At 39.8% G+C, this 23,882-nt stretch overlaps 2 protein-coding genes across 29 annotated transcripts in view; both read left to right on the plus strand.

Annotated features, from left to right (window-relative positions):
* OSBPL8 (oxysterol binding protein like 8) overlaps positions 1 to 20,099 on the plus strand; it is an 82,353-nt gene extending 62,254 nt beyond the window's left edge. For all 28 annotated transcript variants that reach the window (XM_086884242.1, XM_086884244.1, XM_086884250.1 and 25 more), the window contains 16 exons: positions 1,776 to 1,860; positions 3,015 to 3,186; positions 4,982 to 5,216; positions 6,598 to 6,782; positions 7,468 to 7,549; positions 8,240 to 8,338; positions 8,787 to 8,883; positions 9,262 to 9,360; positions 10,124 to 10,221; positions 10,877 to 10,966; positions 11,537 to 11,673; positions 12,042 to 12,227; positions 14,517 to 14,604; positions 15,005 to 15,107; positions 15,670 to 15,775; positions 16,003 to 20,099. In XM_086884242.1, the coding sequence (XP_086740368.1) occupies positions 1,776 to 1,860; positions 3,015 to 3,186; positions 4,982 to 5,216; positions 6,598 to 6,782; positions 7,468 to 7,549; positions 8,240 to 8,338; positions 8,787 to 8,883; positions 9,262 to 9,360; positions 10,124 to 10,221; positions 10,877 to 10,966; positions 11,537 to 11,673; positions 12,042 to 12,227; positions 14,517 to 14,604; positions 15,005 to 15,107; positions 15,670 to 15,775; positions 16,003 to 16,138 (1,998 nt within the window). In that variant the 3' untranslated portion in view covers positions 16,139 to 20,099. The remainder of the gene's footprint in view (positions 1 to 1,775; positions 1,861 to 3,014; positions 3,187 to 4,981; positions 5,217 to 6,597; positions 6,783 to 7,467; positions 7,550 to 8,239; positions 8,339 to 8,786; positions 8,884 to 9,261; positions 9,361 to 10,123; positions 10,222 to 10,876; positions 10,967 to 11,536; positions 11,674 to 12,041; positions 12,228 to 14,516; positions 14,605 to 15,004; positions 15,108 to 15,669; positions 15,776 to 16,002) is intronic.
* A 126-nt stretch (positions 20,100 to 20,225) lies between these two features.
* BBS10 (Bardet-Biedl syndrome 10) lies at positions 20,226 to 22,280 on the plus strand. The gene is made up of 2 exons (XM_086884271.1): positions 20,226 to 20,428; positions 20,497 to 22,280. Exons 1-2 carry the CDS (start codon positions 20,232 to 20,234, stop codon positions 22,250 to 22,252), a joined length of 1,953 nt encoding a protein of 650 aa, XP_086740397.1. The 5' UTR covers positions 20,226 to 20,231; the 3' UTR covers positions 22,253 to 22,280.
* Positions 22,281 to 23,882: the final 1,602 nt, after the last annotated feature.

The raw sequence follows: 23,882 nt of genomic DNA on the forward strand, positions 1-23,882 counted from the left end.
TTAGTCAGGGCTGACTGCATATCAGTTTCCATTGTTGTCTTTGAAACAATGTTCATGGCATTTGAGTTTTATTGGCATGAATATTCTGTAAGAAGTAAACTTCAACATTTTTTAATATAACAGAATTTTTAACTTGACCATTGGCTTGGAGTAGTAGCAGCATTCCATCAGAAACAGAGATAATCCATATAAAGTCACCCAGCAAACAGAAATTAATGTGCCTCTTGTACAGATCACTAATTACTGGAAATTGGTTTTGAAACCATAATGGGCGATACCGAAGAAGAGTATCCAGTGCTGTTGGAACAGTAACCAATTAGAGGAAATCAAGATCATGAACAGTTATATAAAATGAGTCAACTTACTGAAATCTTTGCTAAAAATTACTCACTTGTTTTTAATCAATATATTGTTAGAACACTTAGGGAGTGTAACTTTCTTGAATTAAAAAAAAAAAAAGCAAAACCAGACACCAAAACCACACTTCATCTATAAACCCTAGTTGTTTGGTACAAAGTAGCCTACTCTAAAGTGCCACAGTATAAACCCAAAGGGCAGATCTCATGAGCAGAAGTCTGCCCCAGTGTTCTGTGACCCGAGAGTTTCAAGGCCCTCTGCTGGCTGAGGACTTTGCACAGTGCTGGCAGCACCCCAGCAAGTCTCTCAGCCCTGCCTGGTGTGGTGCCATGGTGCTCTCCCCTCCTCAGATGACACTGGGCTTCTTCCCTGCCTTCCCACCCTTGGGGTGAGGAGTGGTCATGCATTGGGGTTGTCCCTCTTGGTTCTTGGTACCCACTAACTCCTAACCCCAGTGTTGCTGCTTCACCAAAGACTTTTGTGGGCACACCTTCCCACTCTCTCAGAGGAAGACTGAGGTTTGGAATCTTGTTTCTAGCACCCAATTGCTGTTACTCTATACTGACTCCTCAGGAGTTCTGAACATCATTTACACCAGCACTAGCTTGCCTGTATTGGTACTTAAGTCCCACCAAGACTACTCCTTTACCTGCTTCTTACCCTCAGAAGTGTTCTGGCTGTTTCATTTGCTTGCTTCTAAAATTACCTGCCTTTATCTGCTTTTGCTCAAAACTTCTGCTGGCTTTCCAATTCCCTCTTCTAAGCCTTATATTGGCTTTCCATTAGGCTTCTCTGGGGGAAATCAGTAAAGATCAAAGTTTGTTAACTCATCAGTTAGGCAGGCTTAACCCAGCTTTCAGCAATAGTTTCAAGTATGTTTAATACAGCCCTCTTTGCCTATCAATTTTCTTAAAGTTACCATAGATAAACATTTTTTTTGGAAGGGACTTTAAAATGGTTATTTAATATTTTATTCCAAAATGACGGTTGACAGAAATGGAAAGTCTTTTGAATTTTTTTTTTTTTTTAAATGTGATTTGTGAAGAACTTCACAGTTGAAAATAAAACTTTGGCCAAGTCTGATTTATTCACCAAAAAAACAACCCCACCCCACCCCTCACAAAAAAACCCACACCCCAGTCAAAACGAAAAAACCCCAACAGAACTAAATTTTTTTTTTTAATCCCAAAGACCATTCTTTTGAGAAATGGGCTTGAATTGGGTCCTATACTTAGAATGAAGTCCTTGAAGAAACACAGTGAAAGAGGGCTGTCCATCTTTCCATTCATGTCTTCATTAGATGTTGCTGAGTAACAGTAAATAGCCCTGCAGTGTGTCAGCTTCTTACTACATTGAATGATAAACTGTAAAACTGAATTAAAATATCTGATGCTCTTTCTTGTTTTGTGTATTTCAAGGGCCCTAAAGGTGAAGCAGTTGGTGCTATAACTCTGCCATTGCCCACCAGTTACTTGATCGTCCGAGCCGCTTCAGAATCAGATGGTAAATAGATACTTCACTGGTTTTCAGCAGTGACAACAGTTAGTTATGAGAAAGATGGTTTCAATTGTCTTATCATGTCTGCTACAGCACTTTGATTGTAGTTTGTTGTGAAGGCTCTCCTTTAATTTAGAGCATTCAGTTATGGTGGTACTAGTACATTTTCATGGTTCTTAAAGGAGAATACTGACCTGAAGGAAAAGCTATTTAACTCCTTGCAGTTGCCTTTTGTTGACTGGGTTGAGAAAGGGGAAAGGGTTATCTGTGATTTAGCTGTATTAATGTTTGTCTAAATATCAACTGCCTATGTAATGTGCTAATATGGATGTAGTCTTATTAAAGCATTTACGTGTTAAGTGCAGCAGTTGCACAGAGTTCTAGTAGTAAAAATTCCTTCAAAATGTCATTTTGTAAACACCCTTCACTGGGAAAATGGTGATCAGTGCAACCACCCTGTAAAGTTATAATGTGAAAAAAAAAAAAAAAAAGAAAAAAAAAAGACTGTTGTGTAGCACTTTCTAGCCATGTGCCTTTCATCTACTGGTTAGTTAAGCATACCCCTGCAGACTTTAAAAACAGGACTCTCTCTTCTGTATTGAGAAATGGATTAGATACATGGAAAATAAGTAGTAAGAAGGGGAAAGAATACCCAAATTTGTTCAGTTACTTTTTGCCAAAGAAAATTAGAATATCTGCCTTTTATCTTTTGAAATGTTATTTATACACTATCATTATAGCTCTTTTTCCATGCTATTATCATATTACTTGGGTAAATTTTGCCAAATGATGCAGTTACTTAGTCTTCAGAGCTAGAGCAGGGCTGCAGGCATCTTTGGGGGCATTCCACAGTCACGGCCTGGTTGGAGCCAGGCTTTCATTAAGGAAGAAATGCTGGAATATGCTCTAACAAAAATCATGATTTACCTTGCTTGTCCTGCCCTGACACATCCCTTGTACCAAAGCTGGGTGGTTGTGAGATATTTTTATGTCCCCACCAGACCGTAAAATCCAACGCATGTAACATGGAACAGCTCTGAAGTGTGTCTTCAAAGGCAATGTAAGCAGGCCCAAAGGACTAACTTTCCCAATTAGTAAACAGAAGTGGTAGAGTTCTGTTAAATCTTTAATTTTTAGTCTAATACTAAATTTGTCTTCAGGCAGGTGTTGGATGGATGCTTTGGAGCTAGCACTGAAGTGTTCAGGTCTGCTTAAGCGTACAATGATTAGGGAAGGTAAAGAACACGACTTGAACTCCTCAGCCGACAGTACTCATGTCTCTTTCTATGGTCTGATTCGTGCTAACAACTTACACAGTGGAGAAAACTTACCGTAAGTGAATTAATTACTAAGCCTGATTGCTTTCTGGCAGAACCCTGTAGAGATAATTTCACCATGGGGAGGCTAAGGCTGCAGTTTGTGTTGCTCCTGAGTTCTCTTTATATGCCTTATTTGCAGTGTGTTTTATGCCCTGCACATAAAATGAAAAAATCTTTTTTCAAGCAAAGCAGATCCAGGGGAAAGTTTGGTCCAAGGAACTTGGAATATCGCATCAGTAAGTTTAAGTACTCAGTTAAACTGTTCAAAAGAGAAAAAAATGAAAATTCTAAAGTGGTGTCTCTTGTTAGTTTCAGCAGAATGTCAGAAGCTTAGTACATGTAACAAAAGGTGGTAGATGTGAATTGAAGTTGCTGTTTTTTTAGTTAAAGAAATAAATTAAGCTTTATTTAAACGGTTTCAGCTTGAATCATCAGATGGATGAATAATTCAGTCACCTTATGAGTAAATGTATAAAAGTTTAAATTGTCTTATATCACCTGATATCTAATGTCTGAGAGCCCTTGAGTTACTCCCTGGTTATTTCAATTAAAACTTCCAGCCCAATTTTTGTGAGCATATGCTTTTGTGGAAATAAATTAAGTGTAGTGAATAAATGGCTGTAGTGGGTTGACTGTGGCTGGATGTCAGGCGCCCACCAAAGCCTCACTACCCTGTGCAGTTGGATAGGGAGACAAAATTTAACAAAGGATTCATGAATCGAGATAAGGACCAGAAGAGGCCACTCACTAAATGTTACCATGGGCAAAACAGGCTTAGGTTAGTGATATTAACTGAATTTATTGCTAACAAAATCAGAGTTGAATAATGAGAAGTAAAACAAGACCTTAAAAAAAACCTCCTTCCTACCCCTTCCTCCTTCCCCAGAGGCACAGAGACAGGGAATGGGTTTCCAGCGGCTGCTCGGGGAGAGGAGTCCATCATGGGGTCCCTCTCACAGGCATAATGATAATTCTCTGAACTTCTCCAGCATGAGTCCATCATATGGGAGGCAGTTCTCCACAAACTGCTGCCATGTGGGTCCCTCTTCCACAGGGGGCAGTTTTTCTGGCACAGACTGCTGCAGCGTGGGTCTCCCACAGGGTCAGAGGTCCTACCAGGACACTGCTCCAGCGCTGGCCTCTCCCAACAGGTCTGCAGGTCCCTGCCAGGAGCCTGCTCCAGAACAGGCTTCCTACGTGTTCACAGCCTCCTCTCAGACATCCATCTCAGTAACTTTACACCAATTTGACATACTTTGTGAAGATTTAACTGTCCATTTGTCTTTTCTGGGTGGGCAGGAATTTTGTACTGCTGGTACAAGTATGCTCTCCCAGAGAGAGACCGGGACTGGGAGAAATGCAATTCTTTGGTTTTTGTGTAATGCATAGATAGTCTGAGAAAAGCACAAAAAAGGCAAATGCTTGCCCCCTGCAACAATTAAAGACCTGTAGTGGTTGAAGTTTGCCAATTTGAGTTTCCTGGCCAATGCACCAAATAATGTGCAGTAGTGGGTTTTAGTAGAGGTTTAGACTGGACATTAGGGAGCAGTGTTTTACCAAGCATATGGTAAGACACTAGAACAGGCTTCCTAGAGAGGTGCTTGATCTCCCAGGCTCATCAGTGTCATTTGACAGTTCAGTGAGAAGAGTATACATCCAGTATGTTTCCAGCAAGACAAGTTTGAGACTGCTGCCACCTCAGGCTTGATACTGGTAATTTTGGTGTGTATTTTATTAAGATCCTGGTTTGGAAACAATTAAATGATTTTGTAAAGTTAAAGATTCATTTAGCCTTTGTTTTTTAATAGGTTAAATGACAGTGAAATGGAAAGGCATCACTTCAAAGATCAAGATACGTACTCTGACAAGTCTGATAAGGAAAATGACCATGACCACGAGGAATCTGACAACGATGGTTTGGGGAAAAGTGAAGAAAGCGATAGTGACACATCGGAGCGACAGGATGATTCTTATGTCGATCCAGAACCAATTGATATCAAGGAAACCATTTATTTAGAACAGAATCATGAAGAACTTGGGGAGGTAAAAGTGCTGTTGATGTACTGAGCAAGCAATTTCTCCAAATAGCAAGCTGATGTTTTAAGGGTCAGGGTCCACTTGAAAGTTGACTTGCAGGACTGGCTTTCATATTTTCAGCAATAATGTATAGGAAAGGTTCTGTTCGCCCATATCCTGCTCTGCTTCGCCACTCTTGTGCTGAGATTTTAACAGCAATAATGAAATTACCTGGTGTATTGCTCAGACAGAAGGTACAGAAAGGGCCACCTGCAGCAGAAGTTCATCATGACTACTTGTTCTTTTGTTGTTAAACTTCTGTTTGGGTTTTATTAACTTAGACCTGTTCTTTTCTTTAAGTAAAAATCTTTGAAATGAAGGTTTGAATGCAACCTGACACTTCTTTTCTTCCTCCTGCAAGAGAGAAGTTAAGCAATTTAGTGCAGAATTTAGTGGAAGGCTTGCTGTGCTTCTGATGTCACCTTGCATTCTAATGATTCCCCAGAGCTGCTATTCCACTGTTCCGCTTCTGCAGGTTGCTTTATGTATTTGCCTATACATGGAAATATGACAGGGATTTGTAAACCAAAAATCTTGGTAACAGAAATCAAAATAAGTCTTTTCAGAAATCTCCTCTTTCTCCTTAAGAGAAATGACTATGAGATTTTTTTTTTTCCTGCTCTTGGAACTTAAATATCTTACACTTCAGTGCTTTCTAGTACCATGTCTAGACAGCAATATTTGAGAAAAAGCTGAGGAGTTTTAAGTGACAAAGTTTTGAGTATGTGTTTTAGAACTGTTCTGGAAAAAGGGATGCCTTTCCTTGCTTTCCCTACAACCATTGCTCTTGATTTCAGCAACTATATGGGATAATATCTTCCCTCTTCTTGGACAGAAAGGAGCATGGAGTGTGGCTGCTGGTTTTGCTCAGTTACCCCTAAGTTGTGTAATTTTTTTTTAAGGAAAAGCACTGATGGTGCTGACTGATCCCAGGCAGTGAAAAGCGTAGATATGCCATCTTTTATGGTTGGGAAGAGCTGGAAGAATGACCAGCCCTTTGGTGTCTAAGTTCTGCATTTGAGAAGATAGTAATGCAGGTGATGCCTAGGGAAGGACTAAGGAAGGATTTCTGAACCACATTCGGTCTCAAATTTTTCTAGCCTAGAGATAATGTAACCAAATGCAGTTTTTAATGCTGAATACTAGATCTATCATACTTCATAAAAGATGTATCATAAGTGCATTTATAGAAACTTGATCTATCTTTCATAGTTGCTTCAGCGTCTCAGAGCGGTTTATTTTAAGTATCCATTTCCCATTCTCACTGCAACCTTAGAATGTGTTGACCTGTCTTTTGGAGGATTGTTTGCTTTGTCCTTTCTGTAAGCAGTTTTTTGGTTCATCCTAGGCAGGTGAGGCTGCTCAGACAGAAGAAGTGTCAGAAGAAAACAAAAGTTTGATTTGGACACTGTTGAAGCAAGTCAGGCCTGGAATGGACTTGTCCAAGGTTGTACTGCCTACATTTATTTTGGAACCTCGCTCTTTCCTGGATAAGCTGTCTGATTACTACTACCATGCAGACTTTCTGTCTGAGTAAGTCAATCCAGTCTCTGGTTTTCATCCTTACCATTTTTAAAATTAAAACAGTGTCAGATATTGTCATTTTCTGAAAGCTAACTGCCTTGAGAGGTCATATGCATCTTGAAGTCTGGCCCTTCTTACAATTTAATAGTAGTCGTGTTGTGGGCGTTTCTGGTTTAGCTTCTGAAGACTGGTTGAAAAACTTCAAAAAATTAGTTTAATTTTTTTTTCTTCAAGAAGCATATTTTTAAATGAAAAACCAATACTAGTTAATTTTTTTTAATACAGTGTTGTTTTCTGTCCATATTTGTAGTTGCCTGCTCAAATGTAGCTAATAAATTAATGACTATAAATTGAAATATTATTCAGCTCAGAGCTCTGCATGTTAGCAGGCTGGTAGTAAAAAGATACCAAAGTAGTAAACTAAATGGAAGAACTTGAGTGGGGGTGGGACAGAATTTAATGTTGCAAAGAACAGACTCAGATATGGAAATACCATTTCTGGTATTTCTGTTTGGCTTCAATCTTCCTACAATTATAGGAAAACTTCAAATTTGGTGAGATTGGGCTGAAAGTTTTACAGTAGTACAAATCACAGACCTTCTTTTAGTCAGCTCATACATTCAAGATATGTCACAACAATTGATAGCATAAGCGTTGCAATACTGATACTTGATCTGTGTGTTGTGTTTCACAGAGCTGCTCTTGAAGAGAATGCTTACAATCGCATGAAAAAAGTAGTGAAATGGTATTTATCAGGATTCTACAAAAAGCCAAAGGTATACTTTCACATATTATTTTGACTTTAGTCATTGTGTCTAGTTTGAGGACTCAGGAATATGCTGGACTAAGTTTTTCTTCTTAAATTTATACTATAATGCACTTTTTAAAAAAAATCAAAGTTTGCATTGTTTACAGAAACACATCATGGAAATTTTTGGTCCCTAGCCATTCAATTCAAGCTATATTCAATTGCATTTGTCCCTTGGAGTAGAAGTTGAATTAAATGGTTTTTTTTATGAAGTTGAGCCAGCTCTATATTTATCATTCTTCAGTGATATAACAGTCTGAAATTGGAGGACTAATGTTTCCACCACATCATTTAGCTTTGCACTAAATATTCTTCATAGTCATGTTGTTGGGAGATAGTATTGACAGAAAGTACTTACTGCATAACTTAGGATAAGAGCTCTGTAATAATTCTGCAAAAACAAAAAAACCCCTTACAATCTGTGCGTCCTTACATGTAGAATAGTTTAGTCGATATACTGAATATTTGGTTTCCTTAGAATGAAAAGCAGACTGATTGAGCATAATATTCAAATGATGAAATCAAGTACCATGTACTTTAGCATATATATGATAATTTTGTTTTCCTGTGTGTCTTATCTTCAGTGATAGACTGATAAAGTGTTTTGTGACTTGTGTAAGTGCACAGTGTGGTTACTCTCTATTCAATTTCTGTTTAGGGACTAAAAAAGCCGTACAATCCGATACTTGGAGAGTTTTTCCGCTGCATGTGGATTCATCCAAGGACAAACAGCAAGACTTTTTATATTGCAGAACAGGTAGATGCAATAACTGGAAAAAATATTTTAAAGAAAAATAAATGTATTGTATATTTGTGCTAGTTAAATGCTGTGGCAGGTTCAGAAAACATATTGAAGTGTTCAGATAGCATCCTAAAACCTCTCCTGGTGAGCATAATTTTCTTACAGATGTCTCTTTTAAGTGTGTCTTCCTAAAGAGAGGGAGGGAAGAAATTACTGTTTCCAATAATTCTGTTCCTCTTCCCCTGGAACAAGTCATGTGCTGATTTTCTTAATTCTTGAAATTCAGTAAGTGATTGCTTGATCTTTATCTCTAAAGATTTTAGTCAAACTTTTCATGTATTAACTGCATTCCAATATGTGCAGCCTGAATTTTGCATTGTCATTAACAGCTCAACGTTTATACTATATTTACTATATTGCTTGGTTTTGTTTTTCTCAAATATGTGGGTTGTTTTTCCAACAGGTGTCACATCATCCTCCAGTATCTGCCTTCTATGTTAGCAACCGTAAAGATGGGTTTTGCCTTAGTGGTAGCATTCTGGCCAAATCAAAATTCTATGGTAAATAATGGGGTTTTTTTGCTTGTATGTGTATTGAGGCATGCAAAATCGGTGCATGTGAGCTATGTTTTGTGGATGAAAGGCTTTTAGAAGGGTCAGTGTTTGGGTTGTTGTATTGTCCTTTCCTTACAAAGTTTTTGTAACTGGTCTTCAGAATTTTAATTTCTATTTTTGAATGTTTTCTATGTTTGAATATTATTTTTATGTTTTAGTTTTTAATTGGAGAATGCTATGTATTAAAGTGGCTTCACTAGACAGGGTAGTTTGCAGTGTTAAATATACTGATGTTGTTAATTGTATTGCTTAGTTATTATTAGGGAATGATTATTATGATGTCTTGCAGGGTGAGAAATATGACAGTCTGTCTTTGAATTTCAGGGAATTCATTATCTGCCATACTAGATGGAGAAGGACGGCTAACGTTTCTAAACAGGGGAGAAGATTATGTAATGACAATGCCATATGCCCATTGTAAAGGTAGTGGCTTTTTTCATTCTCTAGATGGCAAAGTTATGAGAAAATAAGTTTGTTATTCTAAATAGTTCATTTTTCTAAATAATATGCTGTGTTGGATTCAAGCCTGTCCTCTGGAGGAGAGTGTTCTGAACATGGGCAGCATTGGTGGCTCTAGGCTTCCACATATTTTATCAGGAGAAAAATACACCTGTTTAAGGCATAATTTCATTTTTGACACAGGAAAAGATTTTTTTTTTCCTAACTAGTAAGAAATAGTAAAAGCTTATATACATATATAATTATCTGTCACTATGTGACATTAATTTACTGTTTGAGTTGCCTTTTTTTAGAGCAGCTTTGAGCTTTTCCACTGTTTTCCTCTAGTAAACATGAAAGGCAACGTAGTATCTACACCACATTGTGGTTTGATTAGAAATCACATGATTATAAATCATGAACATTTGCCCTTAGTTTCACTATGGGAAACAAGTCAGTGCTTTTTAAGTTTTCTGGAAGGTAATAGCACAAAATAGATTGCAGAATTGCTCATTTTTAAGCTGTAACTTAGTATTTTCTACCCATATACTCCAGAATTCCCTTTTAAAATACACAGAATCACACAGGAAAGGTCATCTGAAAATACAATTTTTCCTCTGGCACAAGCATGTTTACTCTAGCAATTGTACCCAAGCAACTTAAGGGTTTTGTTTTGCTCAGTTAAAAACATTTGTTTTAGCTGGAGGTTTTTGATTTTTTTTTTGTTGGTTTTTTTTTTCTCTTGCAGGAATTCTTTATGGAACAATGACCTTAGAGCTTGGAGGAATAGTCAACATCACCTGTGAGAAAACTGGCTACAGCGCAACAATTGAATTCAAACTCAAGGTTAGTGAATGCTGTGAGTGGGCACACGAAGGAGAATGAACATAATGTCCACTCACATGAGCTAAACAAAGGTTTGTCAACTACTTCTAGATGGCTTCTGAAAATTGCATTTGCCATCCTTGAGGTGGAAACTGATTTAAAGCTGAAATAACAGTTTTCAAGAAGTCTGCACATGGAGAAGGAAACTGTATTCAGTTGAAATTATAGGGCAAACATTAAAGTTGGGAGGCTGTGTTTGCCTTGTCAGTCCACAGGATACATGGGCAGCCTGTCAAAAGGCCAAAGAAAATCCCTGGCAATTGTTTTTTCTACAAAATAAAATCTCTAGTAACAAATGGTCCTTGGCAAAGCTGTGAAATTAGTGTAGCAAATGGCTGTGTCCTTCAGGATATTGTCACTGTTTTCTGCATGATTTTCTTTTTTCTTTCCACATATGTTACACAATACTTTTACTCAGAAAATCTTTTCAGAAGGAGGAAATAAGAAACTACTTACTCTGGCTTTACACTCCTTTAATAGGTAGAAGATAAAATATTAAAGATATCAGGGCTGCTTACAGCACATTTCACAAATTCACATTTTTCCTTAAACAAAATATAAGCAAAAATAAAATGTTATTAAGAGAAACATGAAACCATTTCCTTTTGTTTTGCAGCCTTTTTTGGGTAACAATGACAGTGTTAACCAAATATCAGGGAGAATTAAGCTTGGCAAAGAAGTTCTGGCTTTTTTAGAGGGTCACTGGGTAAGTAGTGAGTGATGCTCTTTTATAAATTCTGGCTGATGGTTGAGACAGGTGAAACTGGCTCTTAAATACAAAAAAGACTCATATTTAAAAAAAAAAGTTAAGTACTGCTTTTGCAGAAAGTATTCAAGCAAGTATAGAACCAACATTGTTCTATTTGCAGCTCTTAAAAGGTGGAGAAGTGCACATTTAAGTAGTTTATGAAGAAAATGAAATGTTGCTTCAAAATGAAGCTTGTGAAATATTTTGGTATATGCATGAGGACTATTAAGAATTTTTATGGTACCAGCATGAAATATTTAAGGTTATTTCAGTTCTGGTGAGGTGACATGGCATCACTCGTTTTTGGATGTGGTAATGATTCCATTGCACCTCTGTTCCAAGCTAGAACCTAGCAAAGAGGGTGGATATTGAATTTTAAAGTTAGCATATCTAATTATTTTCAACTGCATGCATTCTAAAGAAATTAAGTTCTTATTACCAAAAGAAAAAAAGGCTTATTCCTTGCTTTTTTGTTATTTTGGCACTCTGAGATAATTACAATGAAGATACCAATCATATCTGTTACAGGACAGTGAAGTTATTATTAGTGACAAGAAGACAGGTGTTTCAGAGACATTCTGGAACCCAACATCTGATATGAAACAGCGTAGATTACATAGATACACTGTGAAGTTTGAAGAGCAAGATGACTTTGAGTCAGAGAAGTAAGTTCACTTTCGAACCATGTATTTATTTTACCAAAATAAAACTCATAATTTTCTCCAAATTAGAAGCAAATAATCATTACTTTCCCATGTTTGATGATAGCAGCTTTTGATGATAAAAGTGACATTGTTAAATATAAGATCATTATTTATTATTATTATTATTTATATAGTTATATATATTTATTATTATACCTTATAATCAGGAAATCTTGATATAAATGTATATAAAATATCTATTAAAATGGTAATATGGGTAATTTGGAGGGTGGTCCATTTATTTAGCCTATAATTGAGGAAATTGTTTGCAATTCTTTCCGTGAGCCAAATTGTGACTCTGGTGACTCTGTGTTTTGTTCATTTGTCAGGCTTTGGCAACAAGTGACAAAAGCAATAAATAATAAAGACCAAACAGAAGCTACTCAGGAGAAGTATATTCTGGAAGAAGCTCAGAGAAAGAGTGCCAAAGAGAGGAAACTTAAGGGTGAAGAGTGGACATGCAAGCTGTTCGATCAGGATTCAGTCACAGGAGAATGGCACTACAAATATGCTGAGTGAGTCCTGGAGTGCTTGGCAATGTTGCTGAGCCTCTTCCTGTGGTTTCAGCAACAAAAGAACTAATACATATAGCTTATTTACATATGGTGATATAGCCTTGCTGTGTTACAGATTTTTTGGGGGCATGGGAATTTGGGGTGCATTGTCCTCCATTTTTTCCCCCTAGACTGACCACAAAATCTACATAGATTTTCCCAAACTGGAAAATATGATACATATGGGCACACAATCAGAAAATCTAGTGTTTGAAAATCAGAGACGCCTGTGCTTAGCTGGATTGAGCCATTTAACTTGCTATATATTAGAATAATTCTGAGAATAGCAGGTTGGCAGCAATAATTAATGCTGGGATCAGGTAGCTCTGCCTGACTGTCAAATATGTCCTGCCCAAGAGTGTCTGTGAATCTCTTTGTGTAATGCTGTGAGTCAGAAGCTAAAGATGTAGCTGTGTCCCTGACTCCTGGAAGGATGCATTCTGTGTCCTCACCAATGTTTCAAAAGTCAACTTGAAGCTGAGCCCTTCACTAATAATGGTTTTCACAGAGCACCCATGTTCTGCTAAGGTTTTTTTTCAGTACTCAGCTTGCTTCTGTATTGTAGGATTTGTAAAAGTAAAATAGCCCAAGATGATACATACAAAGTTAAGTAACTTTGAGCCCGTGGATGCTGGAAGCATGTTTCCATGGCTAAACCTGGGAGGCCTTTACCTTTCTGTTCAAGAATGGAGATATTGAGGTAATGGCCTAAGTGTACGTACAGGGAAGAGTACAAAAATCCTGAGCATTCTACATGTCTCCAGCAAATTTGCAACTTGGAGGTTTCCTGGAACCAAACAAGGAATCTGTGTGCTCAACAACTCTCAGTATATTTATTTTCCATGAATTTCATTGGTTTCTTATTAAATTTGTGCAGACTTTCATCACTGAAAACATCATGCAGCAGGGAAATTCCCCAACTAGACTCGGTGCTCAGTGAAGCACTGTCTCTTGGTTTGAATCCTCTAGTGCTGTTGATAGCTCTTCCTGTTGGCAGAGTTGTGAATGGTCTACCTGAATTGACAGCCTGTACTCTTTAACCCTTTGCAAAACCATTAGGAAGAGAACCATACCTGAAATCTCTTAGACTCTACCCTGCAGCTTTAAGACCTATCTTGTTAATATGCATTATTTCTGATGTCCTTGAGGCCTTGTGGTTCAAGGATGTGCCACAGAAATTTTGCTGTGTGCCAGAAAGCAGTCTGCACTGACAGCACTCCCTGGAAGAAGCCTCTCTCTCCTTTCAAGCTTATAATGCTGGCTCACCACCTGGTCCATGTAGAGAGCAATCTTCTACACTTACTGTGAAAGACATTCAGTGATCTGGAGCATTTGTTAAGGTATCTGGATTACGGATTTAGCATCTGGATTACAAGTAGAGAAGAGAGCAATGCCTAGTTCTTAACCCAGTTACCTCAGATGACATTTAATTCAAGTCAGGTTAAGCTAAGATGTAAGTGCAGGTCTGTGTTCACAACATCTGAAACAGCTACAGCTCTTTAAAAGGCATACAGGAGGACACAAAAGGAAATCTGTGTTTAATCTACTCTCACTAAAGCTGTGCGTCAGAACATCCTTCCTGCAGCTCACTTGCAGTTTCTGTCCTGAAAAGTCTGTCATCAATGGTGATGTTGGTATTTTCCTTTGGCTGCTTGTTGTTCTCCAGTGAGCTATGCTGTTGTGTTATTTTTAAAATTCTCCAGCAGACTGTAATTGGTAAAGCACTCTTAAAAAATCAGTGCAAGAAAACTGTGCATAGTGTCTCGTGAAACCAGTCTTGATTACCATAAGCCACTTTGGGGTGAAAGCAGTTTTCAGGTAATTGATTCTTAAACACTTCTTCATAGGCATCTTTTAAAAGGACTAAAAGAAAACAAAAAGCTGTCTAAAGATTTTTAAATTGCCCTAATTTCCCTGTAGTTGTAAAATAATAACTGTATCTGAAGCAGGAAATCTTTCCATGTTTGCAAATACGTATGATTGGCAAAAAGAATTCATAATATTGTTGGTTAATCTAATAGTTTGTACCCCTGTCAGCTGGCTGGGGGTTTCATCTGGACATGAAGCTCATTTTTTAGCTCTATTGGCCCTTCAGGTTAAGACTGGACCATAGGTAGAAGATAAGATCATGATGCCATATCTGATTTCTGTACAGGGTGAGTTTTAGCCTCTTCATATGGAGTAGCTTCTGAGCAAGGAAATATTTCTTATTTAAATTGTTGTAATGTTAACATTATTTACTTTGTCTAGTACCAGACCATGGGACCCTTTGAATGATATGATCCAGTTTGAAAAAGATGGCACAATCCAGACAAAAGTTCGACATCGGACACCAATGGTATGTTCCAGTTCTGACAGCACATGCAAAATCCAGGAGCTTGTATATGTTATTCATTATGTGTATATAGATCATCAGAGCAATGAGGTTGATGGGAAATGCTAGTATCCTACAAAAATGTTGTTCACACTCCATACAACATCTTTCACTTCTGTGTTGCATCCTAAGCAGTAGAAATTACTTGGTTGGATAGGAATATAAAATATGTAAACTTGAGCTCAGCAGTTTAATGTGTACTTTCCTTTAGATGGGAAGGTGCACAAAATTCAACTGCTAATACATCAAAAATTTTAACTTGTACTCCTATTAGATATTGTGCTCTTAACTGTCATTGTTGGAATGTGCTGCTTTGCTTCAGTTCTGATTCTCTGGAAATAACCCATAAATTCATCAATTTTAGGTTACTGTTCCAAAAATTAAACGAAAGCCAGCCAGTCAGAAGAAAGGAGAGTGTGGTTTCTCATCCCCAGAGCCTGATAACCAGGATTCCTCTGGGAGTGAAGGTACGAAAAGATACACTTACATATAGAAATAATAAATTTATTTGACAACTGAAGAGTTCAGTGTCACACATACTCCTCTTATCTCAATGTTTTTATTATGCTTTACTTCTATCCAATGTGTGAAGCACGTTCTGGAAATCAAAAGGAAGCAGAATGGCTCTTTCTAATTGCAGATTTTCTTGTCTTTTTAAATGCAGTGTAGATAGACTTAAGTGCTGCACATACTTGATATCTAGGGAAAAAGAATGGTGTTTGTAAACTGTTTTCTTTCTTAAACAGTTAATTGATTTAATTTGTAGATTACTATGTGGCTAGAGGGTAGATTTTTGCTGTTGATAATGTTTGCAGAAGCTAAACAATATGATGAGTGTTCAAAAGATATTTCAAGCATTTAAGTTGCTGTCCCATGGTGTAGGTGACTCTGAAATAAAGTTTTCAATAGAAGCTAGTTAGAAAATTTTCTCCTCATTTTTACTTCAGCTTTAGTTTGTCATTTGTACTTTGTTCCTTTTATGGCAGCAGTTACTTTAGTCAATTACATCTGGCTTTTGTATCCTTCTAGCACAACTTTTGAAGCATAATACAAGAATAAGGAAAAAAGGGACAGATCTTGGTGAACTGCAGGGTGCCATTGAGTCTATAAAGGACACACAGGAAGACATTAAGAGGTAGTACTAATTAAAATGCTTTAAAATGGTTTACAGAATAGTAATCTCATATGATTTTTTTTGCCGTAGAGGCTGGTATGTATCTTTACTCTTCTCAGATATTCATTGCTCATTGATGTTTTCTTTAGTTTTCCACTAAAGCTGCCTTCTGTAGGGGGCCCTAACATAGTAAAAAATGTCAAATTATCTAGTCGGTAATTTACGGGATATTGTGTTCTGTCTTACAGGGAGATCATGGCACTACGAAATAGAGTTGCTTCTCATTCATCACCCTGGGACTACCATTCCTTGCAGTTTAAGCACTATGTCTTCATTGTACTCATGGTTCTGCTGCAGCTTACCATTAATTTCTTGTTCAAATAAGTGTGAACAAGGGCCTTCTTGAACTGGAATGATCAAACTGTTACTGGGGACCACATTTTAAGCTGGACTTTAAATGATGCAATATTATGTAAAAGAACCGTGTAGCAACAACTTACAGAACTTTGCCTCAGCGTTCATGGTTCAGAATCATACTTGTGTCTACCCAGTTGCAGTAAGAATTGTGTAAGTGCCAGTACACTCTTGCTCCTGGTGTGTGCCTCTGTCTCGCAGTCATACGACATCAGCCTTGTGTTTATATTGCATCATACCGATGAATCTGCACCACAGAATAGATCAAGTTAAACATTGAGGTCAGACCCCATAGGTAGGATGTGATTTCTATTATGGTAGAATGATAGGCATTCTTCATTACATATAAACTTATCATTTTTGTAACAAAGAAACTTTTGGAGTAGCCAACAGCTTTTGTATATGGCTTTGGGTGTTTGGAAGTAAACTTTTGTTTAAGGTCAAACAAATACATTATTATATGAAAAATTATGAGTGTTAGGAAATGGCAAGTAAAAAGCTAAAGTCTTTGGGAAATCTGCAACATAATGTCCTTGATTGGTTTTGGAAGTATAAGGTTTTTATCCTGAATGACTATAAGCTTGTAAGCCAGCTGTTTTATAGTTTTAAAACTTCAGATTTATCATAAAAACATTCCCACATCTACTGTACAGAGCACATTTTTAACAGTAAAACAGCCAGGGAGGTACTGTTTTGGTCTACTCTCTCATGAGTTGCAAATGTCAAGGATTTTCTGGTATGTTTGTAAGTCTTGAAAAATCTACAGCTTTGGATTTACATTTGTGTATGGCCATGTCACGGTAAGCAGACAGACTGCTGATGCCACAACTCATGGTTATTTTTGAAACAAAATGTGGAGAGGTGTGCTTAGTGTGTAGCTTGAGCTCAGCCTCTAAAAGGCAATGTAGAATAGGACTCAGCTACTGTCATGAGTAGACTTGCAAATGAAAATGTGTGTGTTTACACAGGGAAAGGTCAGAAATTGTGTGATGGCTAACACCACATATCTCAAAACAAATAAGAAGAAAATCCAAGTGTTTGTGAAATCCCTCTTTACTGCAAGTATATACTACCTACCAGAATACATGGATGCACCTTCTTAGTATGCTGTAGCCATACAAATTCATGCAAAGCTTAAATTCAAAACCAGGGTTTCTAACTTTTTTTATTTGAAGAAATATATGCATGTATAGAATTTGTAAAATTCCAGCAAAAAATGTAGTGCTGGTGTTTATCTGGCGAGTTCCCTGTGCCAGTCAAGCATACCAAGGCAAAAAGGGGCTGTAGAAATGAAAAGGTATTTTCAGTACCCCAGGTGAGACAACAGGAGGATGAGTGGCACAATGGACAGCCAAGTTTGATTTCAGAGGATCCTCTCAGAAATCAAATCCATCTTGGGCAGTGGAACAGTTTGAAAGTCATGTTTGGCTTTTTGCCATGGCCAGGTTATGCCTCTGCCTTGGGCAGCCTACCTGACTCTCCAGGTGATCTGCCTTTCTGTTCTGCATCAGCCTCACTAGTATTTAGTGAAAATACTGTTTACTTGTTTATCTGTCCAGCTTATATATTTCTGTGGCTGACACTTTCACGCACCTCCCCTTCTCTTTTACCTTTCCTCTTCCTTGGGCCTCAGCTGTGTAAAAGTTTATTGTGTAAGCAGTGAACTTCAGCATATTTCGTACAGCTTCACATCAGCATGGTTTGGTCTTGAATAATTTCTCTGGAACGTGTTACGTTAACCAGATCTTGTAGCCATGGGCAAGACCAAACCTGGTTAGACTTCTAATAAATCTACAGCTGATGGGGCAAAATTTGTGAACACAGGAAGTCCCTTCATAAACAAACAAAGTAATTACGAATGCTTCAGTCTCTAAATGGAAACTGAAGTTGTTACCCATGTATGAAATGGAATTAGGAAAACAGAGTATTACGGCATTCACTTGAACATTCTTGGCCTGGAATTTGGCTGTTCATTATTGCACTCAGAGTTCAAAGCTTCACCTGTCTTGAGATCCATTGCAAGCCTTTAAACATACTCTGAACATGAGAATAATCCAGTGAGTGAGATTTGGGCAATAACTTCAATCCCCTAAAACAGTACTCTGCTAAATTTGTGGTGCTGAAACTCTTGACTGATAGTTACAAGCTTTTATCTCCTTGTAAATAGTATCCTTCTGCCTTTTCATGCTGATTTTTCAATCACTTCTATTCAAGAGCAGTGAATAACACAGTCTGCATGCATTTTTACATGGACCACATGGTAGTGAGAGGATTTGACCCAGCCAGCTGGCTGGCTGGCAGTTTGGTGTTGGACAATGACAGACTAAAAAGATACTCCATAGCTGAAGTTCATGCTCAACTCAACAGAACAGAGCAAAACAAAATCCTTATGCTTCTTTTCCTTTTCAACTTATTTTTTAGAGTTGAATTCCGTTGAAAAAGTGGTTTTAATGATGATCTGGAAAGGTAAAGGATATGTGATGAAACTTCTTGAAAAGTAAAATTGCAGACTTCTGCGAGACTTTATGATTGGATAAATTCTGAAAAGTACAGTGAACACCTGGTAATTCTTATTTTGCTGGGTTCTCTCATTTGAATAGAACAAAGAAACTTCTTCCCTAATTTTTACTGTACAGTTGGTCACAGACAGGTATGGATCCTTTTCTTTAGTGTGTCACCATTGTCCTCTTTAGCCATGATGTACAGCAGACCTTGACTACTACCTGTTTAAGACTGAGCTCTGCACATGTATAAAAATTGATTGTACAGTTTGCAGATGTTTGAGGGCTGTGGCCTTCTAGTTTTTAAAGTTTATAACAGCACTTGTCTACATATTTGATTTCCAAATCCTGTTTTGTTTGGGTTTCTTTCCTTGTACAGGAAATATCTGCAGAATTTACTGCCATATGGTTTTGTTGGGTTGGTTTGTTTGTTTTCAAATGCACTCTATGCCTTTAATTTGCCATTTAGGTACCGGTTGCCTAATTGGGTACAGATAACTTAAGCTAAGAAAAAGTAAATATGCCATGTGAAATGCAACAAGTATCATTCTCAGTAGATGATGTTTCTTGAATTTCATGTGTTGATTCCTTTTAAATAGATGGTATTAATTGATGAGGGTGTATAGCCCAGTTTTCCTGTCCTTCCTCCCACTTGTGAAATCTCACAAATTTATTGGCAAGGTTTTCCTGTAAATTGTAATGGTTACAGTTACTTTTTTTTTGTTTGTTGTTTGCCGCCCTTCTGTGCCTTTGGCAATTTTCTTTCTTCCTAGACTCGTGTTTATGAAACAGATTGTAATTCAGTGTTTCTTGAAGGCTGTTATTTTTAGCTATTACTATTTTTTTGTAAATAATGTGTAACAAAAATTCTGTACATCTCTAAGTTTTAATTATTTTTATTTCAAGAGTACCCGCAAATCACAGAAAATTTAGCAGATATTCTAGTATTGTAAACAGTGCCTTCTTGATGGGTTTCTATGCTGTTTGGAGACATGTAAAGATTTGCCAGATTTGTGCCATATATAATATCAGACCTTTTGTGAGGGCTGTTGTGTTTGAGAACTGATGTTCCTGCTTAGTCAGACTCCGGGGGCGGGGAAAAAATCAGCTCTTCAAACATTACACTATTCCTTCTTTCTGGCTGGTAAGTGGAGAATGGAGGATCTGGGATGGGTATAGTGAAGCTGCACTACTTTGTGGTAAGACAGAAAGAGCTCGAACGCTGTAACTTCAAGGCGAGATTATTTAGGCTTTTTCTCCTTTCTGTCCTACCCTGACCTTTGGCTCTGCCAAGCGGGAAAATCAGCCCTCAGGACACAGCACCCGCTTCCCCGTCCCGCGTGTCCCGCCCTGTCCGGCACCCGGGATCCCCGCTTTGTCTGAGGGCTCTGAACTGTTACGGGCCGCCTCCAATAAAGATGTGTCGCACCTCCGCGTCTCTGGGCTCTGTGCGCCGCTCCCTCTCCCGCCCCTCGCTCCCCTCAGCGGGGCCCCTGTCCCGCCCCTCAGCCGCTGCCGGGGCGCGGCCGTGACGCGCGGCGGGCGGAAGGGGCGGCCCGGCCATGGCGGCCATGGCGGCGGCGGGCCCGGAGCGGCCTTGCTTGTGGCAGGAGGCGGCGGCGCTGGCGGGCGCGGTGCGCGGCGCGCTGGGGCCGCGGGGCGGGCGGGCGCTGCTGCTGCGGCCCACGGGCGAGGCGATGCCCACGCGGGACGGGCGGCGGCTGCTGGAGGCGCTGAGCGTGGAGCCGCCCGCGGCCAGGTACCGCGGCGGGGGGGCCGGGCGGGGCCGGCGGGGGCGGCTCCCTAACGCTGCCCGTGTCCCCGCAGGGTGATGGCGGCCCGCGCCTGCAGCCACCGCGCCGCGACGGGGGACGGCGCCAAGAGCTTCGTGGTGCTGCTGGCGGCCGTGCTGGGCGGGCTGCGGGCGGCGGGCGGCGGCGCCGGGCTGCGGCGGGCGCTGCGGGACTTCGAGGCGCACGTGCTGGAGCGGGCGGCGGCGCGGGGGCTGCGGCGGCACCTGCGGCCGGCGCCGCCCGGGTTGCTGGAGCCGCTGCTGGAGCCGTACCTGGCGGGCCGGCTGGGCCCCGGCGAGCGGCGGCGCCTGGCGCGGCTCTGCGCCGAGATGTGCCGCCGCTGCGGCCCGGCCGCCGCCGCCCGGCCGCAGGTGCTGAGGCTCCTCGGCCGGCGCTTCGCGGAGCTGCACGCCGCCGTGCCCGGCCTGCCCCTGGCCAGCTCCAGGGTCCTGGCCGGCGTCGTCCTCCGCAGGGACTTCGCTGCCTACTGCCCGACGGACGGGGAGCTGCGGGCCCTGCTCGTCACCGAGCCCCTGCGGCCCGCCCTGACGGCCCCCGGTGTCGAGTTTGTTGTAGACTCCGAAGGTCAGTATCAGGCTTCCCTGCGCTGGATCGCTGAGAGGACAGAAGCCTTAATGAAGCGCTTACAGAGTAACAACGTTAAGCTGTTACTGTCGAGCGTGAAGCAAGAAGAAGTAGTTATCTACTCTGCCAAATTATATGGTGTGTCTGTGGTAGAGTGCTTGTCGTCGGAAGAAATGGCCCTTATCAGTGAAATCACCGGTGTGTCCCCTTATGCACCTTTTAGTGATAACATGGACAGAGAAATGACCGAAACTGCCGTAGTGACGTTTTGCCAGCCCTTGCTGCTCGCCTCCAAGAGATGCGTGCACATCGGCTTCACCAGTGTGTGTGCCTTCCAGCCCCATTGCCTGATCCTCTGTGGGCCGGTCGATGGCGTTAATGAACAACATGCTGCTGCTTTGCAGGAGGCGTTCACCATGCTGCAGCAGCTGTTTAAAACAGTTGATCAGAGGGAGGAGGGATGGAAAGCAGAAGGTGAAAGCCAGAGCGAAGCCTCGGATATTTGCACTTGGCATTCTTCGGCTGCTCAGAAACAAGTGGTGATAGAAAATACTTGTAATAGTAACCAGGTTTCTGAATGTCAGCTGAAAGCGCTTAGTGATGAAACAGAGAGAAAAATCTTAGAAAGTGATCTGCTGGTCCACAGTCGAAAGAACCACAGTGCTCTTGTGTCAGTGGCACATAACACTGATACAGTCACTGCGTGTGAGGGCCTGGATGTTGGCAAAGGTCTAGAGAAGGCGTGTTGCCATGTAGTTCCATTTAAATGGGAGGAGAATTGTGCAGGTATTGCACAGGATTACTCCAATTGCCTCATAGAAGCAGGATCAGTTTTGCCAGTAGGAGGTTACTTTGAAATCTTGTTACATTATTATATTCAGGATTATGCAAAACAGTGTCAGCAGTCAGAGGTAATCATTGTATCTAACACGGTTGCTGATGCTTTGCTAAGTATTCCCAAGGCCTTGTACCAGACTGCAGAACGAGATGGCTTTACCAAATTCTATCTTGAAGCCGTTAATTTACTCCGAAAAAATCAGCCACTGCCTGTAAACGATGAAGGCTTAGAGTCAGTGTATTGCAAATACCAGTTAGTCATTTCAGTTCTTCATTGTGTTACAGAGCTTCTCTCCATAGACTTAGTAATTGGTATTAGGCGGCCGCTCCAAAAAACTGAGGATCGTGACTCGGAAGATGACTCCTGAAATCGTTAATAAAGAATGATTTTGATGATCTGTTGTTTCCTTGTGTCTTCTTGTCAAATGGACACCCTCAAAAGTTGGTGCTAGAGACTAAAAGATACTTCTTCTCATAGATGAAAAAGGCTAACCAGCTGAGACTGTGGAAAACTGGGTTTGACATTTTGAGTGTGAAGGAGTGTAGCTGATTTCCACTGCAGAAGATGTGCAGTGCAGTCTCCATCCGCATGCTGAGGATCGTGTGTACATTCAAGCCAAGGGTCAATTTTGCTTCTTTTAGTGGATTGAGTGTTTTCACAGCTAGATGTGACTTGTTTTCTGGCATGTTAAAAGTTGCCAGTATGACATGAGCCACTGAACTTTCAAGTTAATCCACCAGTGTGTGGATTTTGTAGCCTTCATAATCAGCCAGATTAAATGTTTTTTTAAATAAAATTATTTTATATATGTCATGACTTTGACTATAAAGGGAAAAAAATAAAAGTTGTTAGCCTGTTCAGCACTGCGGCAGGCAGCAGTAAACCACTGTGGTGTATCCCAGTGAAGAATTTTCTGATAGGAGATTGAATTTGTTTCAGTTGAACTAGAAGAGTTAAAAATAATTTGATACCATGACTTTATGGCAGTTTCTCTGGAAAATTAGTTTATATGATGTTGCTTAATACAACTATTAATTTTAACTACCATGGGTTGAGTTGTGGTTCTGGTATGAAAGGCTGTGTACTTATGGGAAAAGTTTACCCAGACAGTAATGCAGTTCTGTGTGAAAAAGCTGGGACAGTTCAGTCTTTGATCATTTGGGATTTTATTCTGGGTTTGATTTTTGGCTGGTTCTGGTTTTCCCTTCTTTTTTCCCTAGATTTTTCACTGTAAGAATATTTGCTTTAAGCCCAGTAGCACCTGCACCCTTTCTGCTGGGTCCTAAGAACTACAGGTTTGATGGAGGAGGTTTTTGAATAACTTGACCAGCTGATAGTGGTATCAAATTTGTTCCCTGTGTGTTTCCCAGTGTTGCATAGTACTGCCAGTAATGGCTTTTTTCTTCTTTTTTTTTTTCTTTTTTTTCTTTTTCTTTTTTTTCTTTTTTTTTTTTTAATCTACCATCAAATAAAATTTAGTGGAGCTGTTTTAAAACCATAAGGATAAATCATATTTACCTGCTATACCTGAGATGATTACAACTAGAAAAGAGATTTTTTTCCTCTCGGTTAATTTATGCATTTCCTTTTTCTGTTTCTTCAGAAGATTCAAACTGCCAAATTTCTTTCAGATGTTTTGTCAGCAATTCTTCATTTGACTACAGCTTTCCATTGACATTTTACATAGACTCCTGGTAATATAAAACATGGTAATATTTTTTTTTCCTGACTGATACACCCTTACAGACATCTGCAGATGAATAATAATGAAACTCAGGGCTCACTAGAGTGATTTAATAAAGAACTAAGGACAGTAATTCTTTTTGTTAGAATCTTTTGGCAGGTGTAGGGGTGGGAGAGAATGAAACAAGGAGGAAGGAGAATCCCATTCTTGTTGCTGCCATGTGCTCTTGGAAGCTGCCTAGTGCGACGGGTCCAGTAGGAGCCAAGAGAAATCTCCATTGTGGAAGGTTTTGGAGCTGTGTGCCCTGTTCTGC

Source organism: Cyanistes caeruleus, chromosome 4 (assembly GCF_971803275.1).
Source record: "Cyanistes caeruleus chromosome 4, bCyaCae1.hap1.1, whole genome shotgun sequence".
Lineage (NCBI taxonomy): Eukaryota > Metazoa > Chordata > Aves > Passeriformes > Paridae > Cyanistes > Cyanistes caeruleus.

Excerpts from the sequence above, each read along its gene's own strand:
- BBS10 (XM_086884271.1), top strand. The coding sequence starts at position 20,232 with ATGGCGGCCATGGCGGCGGCGGGCCCGGAGCGGCCTTGCTTGTGGCAG. Across the intron at positions 20,429-20,496 it reads GTGGAGCCGCCCGCGGCCAG|GGTGATGGCGGCCCGCGCCT; the intron begins GTACCGCGGCGG and ends GTGTCCCCGCAG.